The sequence below is a fragment of the Dinoponera quadriceps genome, unplaced genomic scaffold (assembly GCF_001313825.1).
Source record: "Dinoponera quadriceps isolate SergipeBrazil2010 unplaced genomic scaffold, ASM131382v1 scaffold1846, whole genome shotgun sequence".
Classification (NCBI taxonomy): Eukaryota; Metazoa; Arthropoda; class Insecta; order Hymenoptera; family Formicidae; genus Dinoponera; species Dinoponera quadriceps.
The window spans coordinates 35,383-52,530 of NW_014556140.1; the positions used below are offsets into that span (position 1 = coordinate 35,383).

Here is a 17,148-nt window from a genome sequence, read left to right on the forward strand (position 1 = left end):
ATCCATCGCTTATAAACTAATAAAGAGAACATACAGCAAGAATTACCAGACATAAGACAAGCTTATACCAAAATTCCATCTAGCTATTTATTTGGAGAATCAGTACTGCACATATATTATATCGCACTGCACATTATATCGTTACGTAACATGACTATTCCTTCGAATTGTCTTTTGTCTGTTGTTTCTTCGGTTTGAAGTAAAAGTACAGGCAGATCAGTGCAGTGGCGCCAAGCGTAACTTTCGATGTCTGAAAAAACAAAAGGATATTTAAAGATATGTCGCGAGATAAGTGAAAATAAGCTCCAAGAGTTGCGCTCGATCATCGTCGTTCGCGACAATTTTGAGGTTATAATACTCACGTTTGCACGACCATATACGGTCGAGCTATTGAAATACTTGTAGAAGCCTGTCAGTTTTTCTTCAGCCATGTTTTCGCACTTCGGTGTTAAATCCGGCTGTTCGTTAAAAACTCACAGAAGAATTGCGAAATAACGTCGAATGGCGAAAACGAGAGAATTACCTCGAAACGTTCCCGTCGACTTAACTGCGTTCGGGAAATTGTGCTGTAAATGCGAGCGCTGTGCACTCTGTCGGTGAGCCAAGGAAGCTTTAGCGAATTCGAGCTTTATGAACAGCAACTGAGCAGCGTTAGCTGCTTTTATCAATTGTTCCTTCGGGTCATTTCTTAGCAGAATGGCTGACTTATCGGCTGAAGATATTGTTTTATGATTTAAATCTCCGTCTTACGCAACTGTCTTGTGTCTGGAGTCTTAAACTAAAAAATTACTTACTTAGGACTAATGATAAACCGTTGTACAGTAGAAAAATTAAGAAATGATTATTTAAACCAAGATTTAGGGAATAAAACATTGTTTTGAAATTAATTAGCTAATCATTTACAAATTAGTTAAGGCTCTCAGCGCCGACGAGGCAATGTTAAAAATCATACCAAAGGCTTTACAGGATTTATCGTGAGAGAAAATTTCGTCGTTTAATAAATCGTGTCGGTTGTGCCGAGTCAAAGTAGCGGATAGCAGAGATGTAATTTCACAAAAATATCTAATAGACTCAGTTTCAGAATTTCCGCAATAAGCCACCAATTTTACCGTTTAATTAAATGAAAGTTATACTTTTAGAATTAACGTACGTTCAGAGCTACCTGAATAAGCTTAGTGAAAATAGATGGTATGAGAGAAGATTGTAAAACAGCTACATACTGTATGATTGATCAACGAACGGATTATCTATTTATCTATCAAAATTATGTACAAGATGTCTGGCACAAGCCGGCACGCCCAGAAAGTACATCCATTATCTCCAGTCAGAAGGGCAACCGTCGAACCGAATTTGATTCGACCTCGAAACATCGTCGCATTGTTCCATGGGATCACAGCGTCCTAGCACGAGAATTGGTTCGAATATTTCCCAGAGAGACGGTAATAAACGCTCCGCCGAATAATAAACACCTACCACAGCGCGAAATCGCTCTCGCCCTTTCTTTTCCATTCATCCGCCAACCGGCGGTTATTGAAGCTGTATGAGAACTTCAAAACAAAGAATACATATATACACACACACACACACACACAGAGATAGCCAATATCGAACCTATATATTGCTACGGTCGAGACAACTGTTATCACTGACTGAGTTCTATGCTGGTCGTGGTGCTGATAGTCAACATGCTCGACCTCTGGAATGCCATACTGTTCCGTTCGAACCTGCGCTGCCATGACATGCAGAAGAGTTTGAGGAACATCCTCTTGAAATTGTCGCCGAAGATCATGTAGATGATGAAGTTGACACTGCTGTTGACGATAACCAGAAAATTGCCGAGCTGATCCATCCACCACGGCAGTATCTCGATAAATTTGTAAATTTGCGAGACTAACGACATGATGTTGCAAATCAGGAAAACCATCACCACGCACATCAGCATCCTCGTCAGGTTGATCTCGTTGCGCTGGCGACGCGATAACTTCTGCAGGTCCCTGTTCGCTCTTCTAACCTGGAACCAACGGAAGAGAAACGCCGAATCACGACGATATTTTTTTATGAAATTAGATATTGAGCGTGAACATCCAGTCAGTGGACGCTCACCTGTCGATAAATGGCCGTGTTAAGGATCAGCAGGACGACGAACGGGAGTGTGTAGATAAAGGGAACGTACACTATCGAATGCATCCAATGTATGTACACGATATTGTAATAATCGTTGTTCTTTAACTCGGTCGGGAACATGCAGTACACGGTGACGTTGTACTTCCAGTGTATCTCTTCGCGTGCTTCGTACTCCCAGAACCTAAATTGACACACACATGTGTACGCGAGAATTGAATCTCCCTTTTCTCTCATTGATTGAGCGACAGTGACTCGACGGCATCGTGCTCGATGTTGCACTAACTTTGGTATATTATAAAGCAGGGCGAGGACTACCATAATCAGCACTGCCGCCCGCGCTCGTCCGTAAGTGCAGAATGATCTGACCTTCAGCGGATAGTAGACCGCGATGTATCTCTCCATGCTCACCGCCAGTGTTAGATACACCGTCGTCATCTGCGCCATGCAGATAAGTGGGTACAGGAGCTTGCTGATTTTCGGATAGACGATAAACTTGTAGAGGAACAGCAGGCCGGTGTACTTGTTGATCTTTATCAGTCCTAAAATCAGTATCTGCGAACGGACGTATCGGGTAAGCGAAACTTGCCGATTTCCCGTTGTTTCTTTCTTGTGAATGAATAACGCAAATTCACGAAAATACTTCCCGAGCTGAATGAAGCAGCTCCTTTTTCCGTGTGACTTTGTAACTTCGCACCAAAATAACAAGAAACTTGAACGGCACTTGAAATCATTGAAATGTTACCGCGATCATGATTCATGCATTGACTATATAAAAGTTACTTTTGCCCGAGGCGAGGATTTCTTAATCATTCTCTTTTATTTTTCCGCTTTGCTGCTCTCGCGCATCCGCGTTTAGACGTGGGAGAAGACTGTGAGAACGGTACAAAAACGAAGAATTGAAACAGAGAACTCTATTCTTCTTCTCCTACGATTCGTGAGCTATTTAGTTAAAGTAAAACAAAGCAAAGATTTTGAATGTAAATTTCAATTAAATTTCTTGAGGAAGAAATAAGCAGTAAACCGACAGGAAAAGTACGCGGTGGAAAAAATTAGTCTCAAAGCAAGAATAGATGTTCTAATATATAAGCAAGAATATCGTAACCTTCTTAGAGAGCTTTTAGTCTTGATTTGATTGAATTTGTATCGATGTAAGTATTACTTAAACTCAATTCAAAACTACAAATCTTTTAAGAAGATTTCTTGTTCATATATGAATGTGTATATATGAGTGTTCTTGTTTGTATATGAATATTCTTGTTTATATATGAGAATATTTATTCTTGATTTAAGATTAATCTTTTTCCTTATGTAAAGATAATATATGAAGAAGGACAATGATGATTGTACCGATGACGTACCGATATGATAATTAACGTGTTGTCGCTAATAGCCAGCATAACCAATAGGTAATTGATGGACGATTTCATCTTCGGTCGTGACAAGACAATGATCGAAATCGTGTTGCCGACGATCCCGAAGAGACCTATCAGACTGCCGAGCACGCCGTAAATGATGAAGTCGTACAGGTCACATATTCCGCAGGCGTTGACCTTCTGACCGCATTCGCATGGGCCATCGTTGTCGGTAGTGTTGCTAGCATTGCAGTAATCGTGGATAATCGTGCTAATCGTCAAGTTCATTTCCATCATTTAATTTTACGATTCGTCTGCCGCTTCGTCCCGATTGTGCTTTCCCTTTTTCCTGTCGTTTCTTCACTTTACTATTTTCACCATTCTCGAGCTCTGCGTCCGTTGTTTCAAATCGGTCTCATCGTTTTCGCATATTCGAGAGTTCCGCGTGAATATTTTTATGATGTATGGCAATTTTACAACAAACCACGAGCCATCTTGCCATTCAAGTCTTGAGTTGTAGAAGCCTCGTTGATAATAATCTATGAATGGAAGAAGTGTTTATCGCCTCATCTTTATAAATCAAAAGCGAACCTGCATTTACCTTTCAAATGCAAATAAACAAGGCCATTCCGCTTCCGCGTCTATTTGAGATGTTCTAATGGTAACGTTTGAAAAATAAGGGAATCCTCGGGTTTTCAAAATTTTCCAGAAGGACGTATAATTAAGAATCTCTTACAGCAAAATCAAAATAACAATAAATAACAATAATTAGTAAAATTAAAGTAACAAGCTACGTAATATTCCTCTTATCTTTTCCTTCTTACTTCTACATTTATAACACAATTTTTCCGGCATTTTGCGTTTGTGCAAAACATTTTTTCAACATGAAGCGACAATTTTTTTTATTTTCTGTGTATGATATATGATCTCAGTAAGTTTTTCTTTAAGTCTTTCTCAACGCAAACAAAAGCCTAAAATTTTCTTAGAGCATCAGAAAAGCACAATAGCTGGGAAGATTCTGGAGTTATTAAATTATCATTAAAAGTCAATAAAAGGCCAAAAAGATCATGAAGTCACGGCTTTTTAACGTCTTGAAATGTCGTCATCAGTCTGTGTCGACATTAGTCTGTCGCTTTTCTGTCATTTTCATGTTATTATATTGGTTATTTTTGGCTATCTTCTAACTAAATTTTGACATTGTTTTGATATATGCCTACTAGTTATGTTTTCATATATCACAAATGTACAAAAGAAATACAAAAGCAAAGAGATGTGTGGAAAATATTATTAAGAAAGAAAAAGTTGTAACCAAAACGGTATGTACTTACAAATTCGCAGAATTGCTAATAATACGGGATGAGACGATGGAACGTACTATACTACTGATGCTTGGAATGCGTAACCACCTTTTATACCATTCCTTATGCATGAATATATACATTGTTCATACTGCTTATTATTCATGTCTCCCACACTTTACAAACACGTTTTACTACATTTTGAACACTTTCCATAGCTATTTTAATATCAAAATAATTGTTAGTCAAGGCAGCAACATCTTACGACGTAGAAATCCAGACAATGCACATGTCTAAATATCCCAACTAACAAAATAACATCAAAATAATGTTACTTCCCAAGCAGCAAAATGACGTGAAATTACGTTTTAATGGCGAATTTTTGACGTTAGAGACACCATTAAAACATCATTTGACGTCATCTTGCTACATAAGTTGCCACTTAAGTCTTTCGGCCTATAAACATCATTAGTACTTGCCGATCGATCATTTCAACGTACCTGTGACGTGATTCTGTCAAAATTCATTGATGCCATTTTTGCTACATCATAATAACATCGAATGATAAGTCATAAAAATGACGTATTTCAGTCTATTGTGCTTTTCTGATGCTATGAAAAACTTTTGGCCATTTCTCTATATTGCGACTTAAAGAAAGATTTATCGAGGCCATCTATTATGCAAAGAGGAAAAAAATTGTAGCTTGATACTCTTCCATGGTTTCTATAACGACCGGCAGCCAGTCATCTATCCATCTTCTACTACAATTATTAGTAAACGTGGTCGTATTAGTATTATTGGCAGCCGATAATTTCACGGAGTGTAGACTGTTCCCATTACTAATGTTTCACTCTTCCAACTACCATTATCTGCTATCTTTTCTACTTTTACAGCCTTTAACGTAACTATCCGCCATATTATATATACAATATTAATAACACTGAATGCTGTGAAGAAACAGGAACTATTATCCTTAACGACCATTTTTCTTATATCGAAATCGCGCTATCCCGTAGGATTACAGCGTTCAAACATAAGAGAGTGGACTGATCCGAGTTTATCTCAAAGGAAATATAATAAACGCTGTCCAGCAGCGCATCTGCAACGCGAAATCGCTCTTGCCTTTCCATTCTTTCCCAACCAGCGGATATATAAATATACAAACTACATCTGACCGATTGACTTCTGGTTGGATAACAACGAGTGGAATGATCACATCCGCTACAACGTGGAACGGTGGTTCCTTTTCCTGCTGCCCCAGGCGTTGTAACCGTTCAACGTTCTTGACATTTGACTGGGACTCTTCACCGCATAATAGAGACAGGACTCGGAGTTAACCAGTCTGGATAGCTTGACGCTCTCACTGGTACCGCCGTTCGACATGTCGACGTTGCTGTGTACGATGTTGTTGCTGTTGATGGTATTGCTGTGGTTAAGATGATTGACTGAGTCCAGCTCGATGTTGCTCGTACTGCTGACGATCGACACGTTCGTCGTCTGAGACTCGATGCTATCCTGCCTGAATTTTTGCTTTTGTCGCCAGCATGACAAGAAGATCTTGAGGAATGTCTTCTTGAATGTCTCACCGAGGATTATGTAGATGATAAAGTTAATACTGCTGTTGACGAACACCAGAAAATGACCGAACCTCACCATCAACGACGGCGGTCCACCCTCGACGAAAGTCTCGAAGATGTTTGAGATTAACGGCAAAATGTTGCAGATCAAGAAGACTATTACCACGCATAGCAGCATCGTCGCCAAACGGATCTCGCTGCGCTGTTGATGCGATAATTTTTTAAGGTCCTTGTTTGCTTGCTTGACCTGGGAACCGATGGAGGAGCAGAGTTACAACAAATATAACATTCTCTTAACTTTCCTCGATTTATTCCCTCAGAGGAAGTAGAAAAGCAATATACACGATCAGACATTTAAGACCGCTCATCTAAATAATACTTACGGATTTGGAAGATCTTTATAATTAAGACGGCTATAATATACAGTAAGATTAACAAATATTTTCCTCAGCGTATAATATATGTCAGATCGAGTGTTAACTTCGCCAGTAGACACTCACCCGTCGATATATGGCCGTGTTAAAGATCACCAGCGAGACGAACGGAAACAGGCTATACACGATTAAATACAACCAGTTTATGTACAGGTGGACGTAGTACGCGTTTTTCCTCAACTCGCTCACCGACATGCAGTATACCGTAATGTTGTACTTCCAATGTATCTGTTCGTGCAATTCGACTTCCCAGAACCTAAATTGACATACATGTACACGTGAGAACTTAATCGCTTTTCTTTCGTTAATTGAGTGAACCGAAAGCAAACGTCATTGCGCCGGTATTATACCAACTTTGGTAGATTGTAAAGAAAGGAGAAAACCGTTATAACTAGCACCGCCATCCGCGCCCGTCCGTAAGTACAGAATGATCTGGCTTTCAGCGGATGGCAGACCGCGATGTACCTCTCCACGGTCACCGCCAGCGTCAGATACACCGTTGCGATCCGCGCTGTGCAGATTAACAAAAACACCAGCTTGAAGATTTTCGGAAGGACGAAAGTGCTGTAGTTATAGAACAGCGTTATTCCGCATGTGTCGATCCCTGTTAGTCCGAAAATCAGTATCTGCAAATAGACATATCACGTAAGTAACGTATCAGGAACGTGAAATTTCGCATTTCTCGTGCTTCCCCGTTGTTTCATGTAAGGGACGATTGAATTATAATACACATTATATCACCTTAATATTATAACTAGAGTTATACGATTTTTAGAAATAAAACTTAAATGAATTTATGTAAGGAGACATAAAAAAATGAAAACTGCGTTATCGTAATTATTCATTACTTCTGTTATCATATCTTTAATGATATGACAATAAGCAAGCTTGTAAATAAATGATTAAGAATATGATTAAAAATAATAAAATATTAATATCTTACATAATAACACAGGGCGTTTGAAATAAGTGAGCCGTTATTTATTATGTTTATTAATCATGCATTAACCGTGTACAAATGACGTTAACCCGCAATGAGAATTTCTTAGTCGCTCCGCTATTTAATTTTTCTCCGCTTTACTGTACTGTAAGAGCAGTAGCTCTTGCGCACCTGCTTTTTAGACGAGAAGATATAGGAGAAAAGTATTGTATAAGAACAGTACAAGAACGAAGAATTGAAATTGACAATTTTATTATGCGGCCTGTGAGCTATTCAGTTAACGTGAAATAAAGTGATGAGAAATGTGAATGTAAATTTCAATTAAATTCTTCGAGGAAGAATGAAACAATAGACCGATATGCAGGAAGAAATGTGCAAAAAGTGTCAAGTATACCGCGGTGATAATCAGCATATTGTCGCTGCTAGCTAGTCCGATCAGCAGGAAATTGATGGATGACTTCATTTGCGGTCGCGACAGGACAATCATCGAAACGGTGTTACCCAAAATCCCGAAGACACCTATCAGGTTGGTCAATACCCCGTAGATGATGAAACGAGTCAGGTCACATGTGGGGAACTTTTGGCCGCACTCCTCGGTGATGTTACTGATGTTGTAGTAACCGGGTACGGTCGTGGTCGTCGTCAAGTTCATTGCCATCGTTTAGCCTTACGATTTGTCGCTTCGACCGAATTACACTTCCTTTCTTTTCCGTCGTCTCCTCGCTAGGATATGCACGATCTACGTTTACGATATGCTGCGTACATATTCAGGATCTACGTGTGCTGTATAGGATGTTATGAAAATGTCATTCGAACGTCACTAACAGGCCAAAAATAGTCATGAGGTCAAATTTTTTCAACATTATAAAATGTCGCCATCAGTCCGTGATATTAGTCCGTTGCTTTTCCATCATTTTCTCCTCATTACATTAATTATTCTTAATTAACTTTTGTTCAAATTTGGACGTTATTTTGATGTGTGCCTACTAGGTAGGATTTCGTAAATCTAGGAAAGCTGGAATGTCACGAGTGTATAAAAGAAGTAAGAAGCAAAGAAATATGTGGAAAGTATTATTATTAAGGAAAAATTGAAAAATCAAAACCGTATATACTTACGAGCTCGCAGAGTCATCAATAGTAACGGATGAAACGAAAGAACGTACTAAACTGCTGAGAATACGGAAACTGCTGAGAGTACTATTTCTTATACACAAGTATATATATGTTGCTCAAACAACTTATTCATGTCTCCCACTATAAAAACAAGTTTTTCTACATTTCAAATTTCTCTCTCTCGTAATACCTCTCTATAATACCAAGATAATAAATTAGTCAAGATTGCAATATCTTATGACGTAGTGTAAAATTCGATCCGGGAAAAAATGATTATATATGATTACATATAATTATATAAAATCATATATGATTTTTTCCTATATATGTGGTTACATATATGATCATATATGTCTATAGGAAGAAAAATCATATTATGTCATTTAATTAAATGTTGATATCATATGCTGTCAAAAGCACAAGCATTTATTTCGATCGTATGCGTTTTATATAATTCGTAAACAACAGATATTTTTTCATTGGTGGACATATATGATTATACATGGTTATATATGGGTAAATTTCATACATGATCCTTTTTTTCGAGCAAACAACGCACATGTCTAAATATCCTGACTAACAAAGCAACATTGAAATTACGTGACTCCCCAAGTAGTGACCTGAAATTATGTTCTGATAAAGAATTTTTTGACGCTGGAGATATCATTAAACGTCATTTGATGTCATCTTACTACATAAGTTGCTACTTAAGTCTTTCGATAAACATCATCCAAAGTAACACACTTCATTGGCGTTACATTGGCCAATGTTGAGCAATGAAATACTTTTGGCCATTTCCTCTACATTGTGATTTAAAGGAAGACTTATTGAGGCCATCTATCATACAGAGAGAATAAAAATTGTCGCTTCATATTCCTATGTGGTTTCTATTCCAATCGGCGGCCGGTCACCCACTTACTACTACTATTATTACTAAACATGGTCGTACAGCATTGTTGACCACCGATAATTTCATGGCGTGTAAGGTAGACTGTTTCCGTCACTATTGTGTTTTATTCTTTCGGCTATCATTATCTGCTTTCATTTCTATTTTTACAGCCTTTAGCGCAACTATCTGGCAGTAATCACAATATTAACCATTATTAGCGAATTCGATCACTTATACTACACAGAATGCTGTGAAGAACCTACAGGAACTTTAAGGACTTATCTTTAAGGACCATTTTTCTTATATCGAAATCGCGCTATCCTGTAGGATTACAGCGTTCAAACATAAGAGAGTGGACTGATCCGAGTTTCTCTCAAAGGAAATATAATAAACGCTGACCAGCAGCGTATCTGCAACGTGAAATCGCTCTCGTCCTTGCCTTTCCAATCCGTCTCAACCGGCGGATATATATATAAACGTCATCCGATCGATTGATTTCTGGTTGGATAACAAATGAGCAGAATGATCACACTCAACGTGGAGCGGTGTTTTTTTCCTGCCCCAGCCCTTGTAATCGTTCAACGTTTTCGACATTTGATTGGGACTCTTCGCCGAATAACAAAGAGAGGGATCGGAATTAACTAGTCTCGACACCTAGGGAAGCTTGACGCTCTCCTTAGTGCCGCTGCTGGATACGTGGACGTCGCTGTGGACCAAGTTGTTGTTGTACTTCATGGTATTGTTGCTATTGTATAATATTGCTATGGTTGAGATAGTTGATATGGCTGACTGAGTCCAGCTCGATGTTGCTCGTGCTGCTGATGATCGACGTGTCCGTCGTTTGAGACTCGATGTTATCCCGTTTGGATTTTTGCTTTTGTCGCCAGCATGACAAGAAGATCTTGAGGAATGTCTTCTTGAATGTCTCGCCGAAGATTATGTAGATGATAAAGTTAACACTGCTGTTGATGATCACCAGAACATTACCGAACATCACCATCAACAACGGCGGTCCACCCTCGACGAAAGTCTCGAAGATGTTTGAGAATAACGGCAGGATGTTGCAGATCAAGAAGACTATTACCACGCATAGCAGCATCGTCGCCAAACCGATCTCGCTGCGTTGTTGACACGATAATTTTTTAAGGTCCTTGTTCGCTTGCTTGACCTGGGAACCGATGGAGGAACAGAGTTACAACGAATATAACATTCTCTTAACTTTCCTCAATTTTTTCCCTCAGTGTATAATATAATATATCGGATATAATATGTCGGATCGAGCGTTAACTTCGTTAATGGACACCTTACCCGTCGATAAATAGCCGTGTTGAAGACCACCAACGCGACGAACGGGAACAGATTAAACACGAATAAATACAACCAGTTTATGTACAGGGTGATGTAGGTCTGGTTTGTCCTCAACTCCGTCCCGATGATGCAGTACACCGTGACGTTATACTTCCAATGTGTCTCTTCGGAGACTTCGACCTCCCAGAACCTGAAATTGACATATATGTACACGTGAGAATCTCGCCCCTCTTCTCTCATTGGTTGGATAACCCGAAAGCAAATGTCGTCGCGGTTACACCAACCTTGATAGATTGTAAAAAAAACCGAAGAGCATTATAACCAGCACCGCAATCCGCGCTCGTCCGTAAGTGCAGTACGATCTGGCTTTCAGCGGATGGCAGACCGCGATGTACCTCTCCACGGTCACCGCCAGCGTCAGATACACTGTCGTCAGCTGCGCTATGCAGAATAACGGGAACAGGAACTTCATGATTTTCGGAAGGAAGATGTAGTTATAGTCGAACAGCACGCCCGCACATGTTTTGAGTCCTTCCAGTCCGAAAATCAGTATCTGCGAATGGACGGGTCACGTGTGTGAAATTTCGCGTTCTTCGTGCTTTCCCGTTGAGTTCACGTGAGAGACGATTGAATTATAATACACATCACCTTAATATTGTAACTAGAGTTATATGATTTTCAATTGAAATAAGTGAGCCGTTATTGACTATGCTCATTATTCGTGCATTGGCCATATAACAAATGACGTTTACTGTACTGCTCTTGCGCGCTCGCTTTTTAAGTGAGAAGATATACGAGAAAGTACTGCGTGAGAACGATACAAGAACGAAGAATTGAAATAAAGAACTCGATTGTGCCGCTTGTGTGAGCTTTTCAGTTAACGTAAAATGAAGCAATGAGAAATGAGTGCAAATTTCAATTAAATTTCTCGAGGAAGGAAGAAACAGTGGGCTGATATGCAGGAAGAATAGAAATGTACGAAGAGCGTCAAGCGTACCCCGGTGATGATCAGCATGATGTCGCTGCTAGCTAGTCCGATCAGCAGGAAATTGATGGACGACTTCATCTGCGGTCGTGACAGGACAATTATTGAAACTGTGTTGCCGAAGATCCCGAAGAGACATATCAGGTTGGTGAACACGCCGTAGACGATGAAACCCAACAGGTCGCACGCGACGACCTTTTCGCCGCACTCGTATGGACCGTCGTCGTCGGTGATGTTGCTGGTGTTGTAGTAACCGGGTACGGTCGTGGTCGTCGTCAAGTTCATTGCCACCGTTTAGCCTTACGATTAGTTCGACCGGATTACGCTTCCTTTCTTTTTCGTTGTCTCCTCATTAGGATACGCACGATTTACGTTTACGATATGCTGCGTACATATTCAGGATCTACGTTTACTGTATGGGATGTTATTGAATCGTCATTAGAACGTGACTGAAGAATCAAAAATAGTCAAGAGATCAAACCTTTTAATGTCACGAAATATCGTCTTCAGTTCGTGGTATCCGTTACTTTTCCGTCATTCTCGCGCAATTACATCTGTCATTTTCGGTTATCCTCTGACCAAATTTTGACGTCGTTTTGATGCGTGCCTACTAGCTGAGATTTCAAACGTGACAAATATATGAGGGAAGTATGAAAGCAAAGAGATATGTAGCAAATATCATTATTATAAATAAAGAAAACTTTGAACATTTAGCAGCGTATACTTTCCAACTCGCGGAGACACTAATAGTAACGGATGAAACGGTGGAACGTACTGTTGCATGGAATGCCGAACCACCTTTTATATTATTCTTTATTCATGAATATACAGGGTATCCCAAGTTTTTCTGTTTTTTTCGTATAAACTTTAATAGTGTGTCATTTGAATTGAAAGAAGAAAAAAAAGTTATATAAACGCCGCTTTGCTTTAAAAGACCCATATCTTAGCCTCCAAGACCATCAGATATTAAACTTCTGTCTGTGAAAGGCAATAAAAGACAAAGTTTATCGAACACAAGTCACAAATCATCGCAAATCTCAGTAATTCTCAGTGTGAAATCTCCGTAAGGGTAAGACTTACGTTCGTATAACGTTTCTTTTTCTTTTATTTCAGTTTATAGAAGAATGTAGTATCAAAGCTTGTGTAAAAAAATTTGCGACACCATGTATACATTTTCTTTGCGGTTTATTAATCACGTCTCAAAAATTCACAAACAGGTTCCTCTACGTATTGAGCATCTTCCGTAGCCAATCTGATGTCGAGATATTTCGACAGTCAAGGCAGGTAACATCTTACGACATCGCGTAGAAACACATCTTACGACATCGCCGAGAAGACAATACTCTTCTCTAAAAGATGTCTTAAAGACGTCTTGAAAACTTGATCAAAAAGACAAAAGTTAAAAATAATTTTTTTTTTAATTATCTTTAAAGCCCGCGGCACACGGTGCTTGTTTTCGTGCTCGGGGAATGTCAGAGTGGCTGTTGAACTCTAACAAGTGTGTCGGTAATACAGTCATTAATAATATTTACGGCGTTGCGACGTTATCGATGTCATTAGACGTTTGATGTATAAGTATGCTTGTCCACGAGGAACGGATAACGAAAATGATTAATATTCAGTCTTCATCCAACACATTAAATAAATATTGATGAGAGTTTTATAAGTTAACTTTTTGAGGATCTTAATATGAAATCTCTTAAAAATGATACCGAAAGGTTACTCAGACAGCGCAATGTCTAAAAGCGAGTCATAAGACGTTTTTAGCTACTTTTAAAACTACTTTAATCCATAAAAGTAAATTCAATAAATTATTATATTTTACGCGTAAACCTCGATCATACCAAAGACTTTTGCAGGATTTATCGTGACAGAAAATTTTGCTGTTTAATAACCTCCGGTCGATAAATTTGTCGATAAAATTGTGACTGATGATAACTGCAAAGATGCGGTATCACAAAAAATATCTAGTTTCCGAGCTTCCGCTACGAGCTGCCACCGTTTGTACCGCCAAATTGTGCTCGCAGTACGACTCGGCGATAGGTTAAATGACCTTTATTTTTCAAGTGATCGCGATCAATTAGAATTGTTATTAAAATTTCCCTTACTGATTAGAAAAGGACGTTAGAAAATCCTTTTTATCTACATAGTTTATACATTCGTATTATTATTATTATTGCTTTCTTTCAAAATCTTTTTTTCTTAACATTGTATTGTAGATCTAGCAATCATTGATGAGACAAGTACCATATTTTAAGGAGATAGTAAACTTGTGTGATGTTCAAACGAGTTACCAGAGACATTTCGAAATTTGAACAGGATGGAAATCGACAAGTCGTATCAAAACGATGGAGATGATGATGGTATAATATTATTATGTAAATAGAAATTATTGTTTTTAGAAAATTCGACTGTGTAGATATTTCCTTTATTGTGTTGATCACTGCAATAAGAGCTTTTCTTCACTTTGTATTACACCAACATTTTTTAAGAAACCATATTTTACATACCATACCAAATATATATACATTTACATTGATTTTAATTATAGACATGTGTTAAAACACAGGAACAAATAACATTGTTATGTATATACTATGTTGTAGCTAAAGACATCTGTGTGAATCTCAAGAAGTCGATCCCACTATTGGGGGAATTGTTTCATATACATCGCAAAGTTGGAGAAGGTGCGTTCAGTTCTGTTTTCCTGGCCACTCTCAAATCTTCCGGTGGAAAGAAGAAATTTGCATTAAAATACTTGATCCCCACTTGTCATCCTGAGAGGATCGAACGTGAATTGAAGTGTCTGCAACAGATAGGGTATATTATAGGCAAAAAAACTGGCGTGAAAACATCTTTTCACTTTGTATCGGTATATATTAACGAGACTAATAATGATTTTTTTCAGAGGTAAAGAGTATATCGTTGGCTTAGAATTATGCTTGAGAAATCATGGCTCGGTAGTATTCGTGATGCCATACATGAGGCATGATAAATTCCCAGTAAGTTTGCAGTTGAGTTTATATTTGTATAATTGTGTGTATTGAATAAAGGTAGTTTGCAAAAATGTCCATATATTCTCTGTGACTGTGATTAGGACTATGTGAGAGACATGAATGTCGAGGAAACCAAGGATTACATGAGAGCTCTACTAAGCGCTCTACGAAGGGTTCACAAGTTCAATATCATCCATAGAGACGTCAAGCCCAGCAACTTTCTCTATGATCGTATTAATAGAAGGTAAATTAACACGAGAAAGAACACGCTTCTCTTCCATGACTATGAAATCATGTATCGCTAATTCTCTTTGTATTTACAGATATCTATTGGTAGACTTCGGTCTTGCTCAACAAAGTACTGTGGAGAGTTTCAAAACCGTGAAAGAGACGAACGTAAAGAGCATAGAGGAGTCATTGGCTATGAAGCGGAAAAGATCGGACGAGGTAATGTAATGCCTTGTACCTGTAATTTAACAACTGTCAGATCACTTACTGCACATAATTGTCGATTCATAGGTTCGCTTCGTCATGATTTTTGTGTGTTCCGAAATATGGGAAACAAAAACCGTTGGAACCTATTGACCGAGTGTACAAACAAATATATTGTAATATTCTGATTTTCCTTACACTTCGTTCTATTTCGTCCATTTCAGAACAACTTAAATCTTCAGTTGAACACCGCTGTAAAGAGGATCGAGGATAACAAATGTATCTGTTTCGCCAAACCAAAAGTTTGTTCATTGTGTTTAACGAGGCCGCAGGAGCAGGCGCCTCGTGCGGGCACTCCCGGGTTCCGCGCTCCGGAAGTTTTATTGAAGCATCCTTCGCAAACTTCAGGTATTAATAATAATATTAATTCCTTCTCCCACGCTAGAGAGAGAGGGAACATTGGACAAGGACTTTTTTGGAATAACTTAAAATCCCACGCAAGAAAGATAAAACGTTTTGATATCTCTCTGACAAGTAAAAAAGAAAAGCGAATTTTCAGCGATTGACATTTGGGCCAGCGGTGTGATGATGCTGTGCATACTCAGCGGCACGCAACCGTTTTTCCGCTCGCCAGATGACTGCACAGCTCTGGCAGAGATAACGTCGGTGTTTGGAACATGTCAGCTGCGGCAGTGTGCGCAAAAATTAGGTACACCGAGAGCGCTAGTCGATCACGACGAATGATTTGTACTTGTTTCAAGTCGTTCGTTTCCCGTTCTTCTTATATATATTTCCTGATATTCTTTATGTTACATTTTTCATTTATTTTCATGTACTTTCATTTTTTGGCTCAGGTAAAAAAGTTATTTTTAGCAATAATTTGCCGGGCATCGACATCATGTCGCTGTGTCAAAAGTTACAGAAAAGAAATAGAAGCACGACATGCGATAGGGATAATACATGCAAGAAGGTATATTTCGTTCGTGTTTTAGATTATTTCTTTATTATTCAACGAAAGAGGATATATCGCGTGGGAGAAAGTTGAGTATGATTAGACGCAGAACGATGATGAAATCTCGAGTTTTCTTCGATCGAAGAGCATTAACGGGTAGTATTAAATCGATAAGGTAGCGAAATCCTCGTCAATAGCGATTTAATCGTTGACTCGTTGGAAGATGCTGTATAATTGAAGAGAGCACGGTAGTTACGAGAAACACTCGATCGCAAATGTAAAGGGACGTTATACTTATACTTTCTCCTATCGCTCGAGCGATAATTTCTGTTTTCTGATATTTTGAAATCACCAGTGAAATTGTTTAAGGTGTTGCCAGATGTCGAATATCCCAGGGAAGCGTACCATCTTTTGACGAAGCTTCTTGATCTAGATTACAAAACACGTATCACCGCGGAACAAGCACTGTCTCACCCATTTCTGAGTTCGTGATATGTACAAAACTTTTATAATCTTTATAGAGCACTTATAATTATCTGCATATATTTGATTTGAATTCTGTTATGTACATACATTTCACACATATACACACAGATATCGTTAGCATACGAATAAATACCGCAATGGTATTCCGTCTTGTTGCAAGTCTTTTGGTTTTACGTTCGTTAAACATTCCACATTTACCCCAGCAAAATACTTTACGCGATGTCGTATGAATACGTATCATCACGCTCAATACTTTCATGTT

At 38.7% G+C, this 17,148-nt stretch overlaps 4 protein-coding genes and 1 pseudogene across 12 annotated transcripts; 1 reads left to right on the forward strand and 4 right to left on the reverse strand.

Annotated features, from left to right (window-relative positions):
* Window positions 1–62: 62 nt before the first annotated feature.
* LOC106746971 (up-regulated during skeletal muscle growth protein 5) lies at window positions 63–580 on the reverse strand. The gene is made up of 2 exons (XM_014624180.1): window positions 363–580; window positions 63–250 (listed from the first exon to the last, which is right to left on the reverse strand). The coding sequence occupies exons 1-2, from the start codon at window positions 429–431 to the stop codon at window positions 155–157; spliced, it is 165 nt and encodes a 54-aa protein (XP_014479666.1). The 5' UTR covers window positions 432–580; the 3' UTR covers window positions 63–154.
* A 665-nt stretch (window positions 581–1,245) lies between these two features.
* On the reverse strand, window positions 1,246–3,773 carry LOC106746991 (FMRFamide receptor-like). 3 transcript variants are annotated; one of them, XR_001374629.1, is made up of 5 exons: window positions 3,483–3,773; window positions 2,408–2,676; window positions 2,104–2,305; window positions 1,474–2,011; window positions 1,246–1,400 (listed from the first exon to the last, which is right to left on the reverse strand). XR_001374629.1 is itself a non-coding variant. In XM_014624211.1 (5 exons), exons 1-5 carry the CDS (start codon window positions 3,771–3,773, stop codon window positions 1,643–1,645), a joined length of 1,047 nt encoding a protein of 348 aa, XP_014479697.1. In that variant the 3' UTR covers window positions 1,246–1,642. The 3 variants fall into 3 exon arrangements, 2 of the variants coding, with proteins under 2 accessions (XP_014479697.1, XP_014479696.1); XM_014624211.1 differs by having other exon boundaries at window positions 1,246–1,811; window positions 1,896–2,011; XM_014624210.1 differs by having other exon boundaries at window positions 1,246–2,011.
* Window positions 3,774–4,266: 493 nt separating this feature from the next.
* Window positions 4,267–8,903, reverse strand: LOC106746989 (FMRFamide receptor-like). 3 transcript variants are annotated; one of them, XM_014624207.1, is made up of 6 exons: window positions 8,842–8,903; window positions 8,551–8,740; window positions 8,120–8,464; window positions 7,140–7,411; window positions 6,852–7,041; window positions 4,267–6,598 (listed from the first exon to the last, which is right to left on the reverse strand). In XM_014624207.1, exons 3-6 carry the CDS (start codon window positions 8,381–8,383, stop codon window positions 5,996–5,998), a joined length of 1,329 nt encoding a protein of 442 aa, XP_014479693.1. In that variant the 5' UTR covers window positions 8,384–8,464; window positions 8,551–8,740; window positions 8,842–8,903; the 3' UTR covers window positions 4,267–5,995. The 3 variants fall into 3 exon arrangements, with proteins under 3 accessions (XP_014479693.1, XP_014479695.1, XP_014479694.1); XM_014624209.1 differs by lacking the exon at window positions 8,551–8,740 and having other exon boundaries at window positions 8,120–8,448; window positions 8,842–8,879; XM_014624208.1 differs by lacking the exon at window positions 8,551–8,740 and having other exon boundaries at window positions 8,842–8,858.
* A 938-nt stretch (window positions 8,904–9,841) lies between these two features.
* LOC106746920 lies at window positions 9,842–12,305 on the reverse strand (annotated as a pseudogene).
* A 1,712-nt stretch (window positions 12,306–14,017) lies between these two features.
* LOC106746966 (cell division cycle 7-related protein kinase) lies at window positions 14,018–17,106 on the forward strand. Of its 5 annotated transcripts, none has more exons than XM_014624171.1 (10): window positions 14,018–14,063; window positions 14,240–14,398; window positions 14,627–14,840; window positions 14,929–15,022; window positions 15,118–15,260; window positions 15,340–15,463; window positions 15,673–15,856; window positions 16,008–16,157; window positions 16,303–16,418; window positions 16,770–17,106. In XM_014624171.1, the coding sequence occupies exons 2-10, from the start codon at window positions 14,341–14,343 to the stop codon at window positions 16,890–16,892; spliced, it is 1,206 nt and encodes a 401-aa protein (XP_014479657.1). In that variant the 5' UTR covers window positions 14,018–14,063; window positions 14,240–14,340; the 3' UTR covers window positions 16,893–17,106. The 5 variants fall into 5 exon arrangements, with proteins under 5 accessions (XP_014479657.1, XP_014479658.1, XP_014479660.1 ...); XM_014624172.1 differs by having other exon boundaries at window positions 14,041–14,143; XM_014624173.1 differs by having other exon boundaries at window positions 14,055–14,108.
* The last annotated feature ends 42 nt before the right edge of the window (window positions 17,107–17,148 follow it).

What these genes read in the sequence shown, in the direction of transcription:
- LOC106746971 (XM_014624180.1), bottom strand. Translation starts at nt 431, where the DNA reads ATGGCTGAAGAAAAACTGACAGGCTTCTACAAGTATTTCAATAGCTCG. An exon ending in CCGTATATGGTCGTGCAAAC is followed by an intron (nt 251 to 362) that starts GTGAGTATTATA and finishes TTGTTTTTTCAG; the next exon opens with ACATCGAAAGTTACGCTTGG.
- LOC106746991 (XM_014624210.1), bottom strand. Translation starts at nt 3,773, where the DNA reads ATGATGGAAATGAACTTGACGATTAGCACGATTATCCACGATTACTGC. An exon ending in CTGCTTTATAATATACCAAA is followed by an intron (nt 2,306 to 2,407) that starts GTTAGTGCAACA and finishes GTGTCAATTTAG; the next exon opens with GTTCTGGGAGTACGAAGCAC. An exon ending in ACACGGCCATTTATCGACAG is followed by an intron (nt 2,012 to 2,103) that starts GTGAGCGTCCAC and finishes CGTTGGTTCCAG; the next exon opens with GTTAGAAGAGCGAACAGGGA.
- LOC106746989 (XM_014624207.1), bottom strand. Translation starts at nt 8,383, where the DNA reads ATGGCAATGAACTTGACGACGACCACGACCGTACCCGGTTACTACAAC. An exon ending in ATATGCTGATTATCACCGCG is followed by an intron (nt 7,412 to 8,119) that starts GTATACTTGACA and finishes GTCTATTTGCAG; the next exon opens with ATACTGATTTTCGGACTAAC. An exon ending in TTTCTTTACAATCTACCAAA is followed by an intron (nt 7,042 to 7,139) that starts GTTGGTATAATA and finishes ATGTCAATTTAG; the next exon opens with GTTCTGGGAAGTCGAATTGC.
- LOC106746966 (XM_014624171.1), top strand. Translation starts at nt 14,341, where the DNA reads ATGGAAATCGACAAGTCGTATCAAAACGATGGAGATGATGATGGTATA. An exon ending in GCATCCTTCGCAAACTTCAG is followed by an intron (nt 15,857 to 16,007) that starts GTATTAATAATA and finishes GCGAATTTTCAG; the next exon opens with CGATTGACATTTGGGCCAGC. An exon ending in GGGATAATACATGCAAGAAG is followed by an intron (nt 16,419 to 16,769) that starts GTATATTTCGTT and finishes AAATTGTTTAAG; the next exon opens with GTGTTGCCAGATGTCGAATA.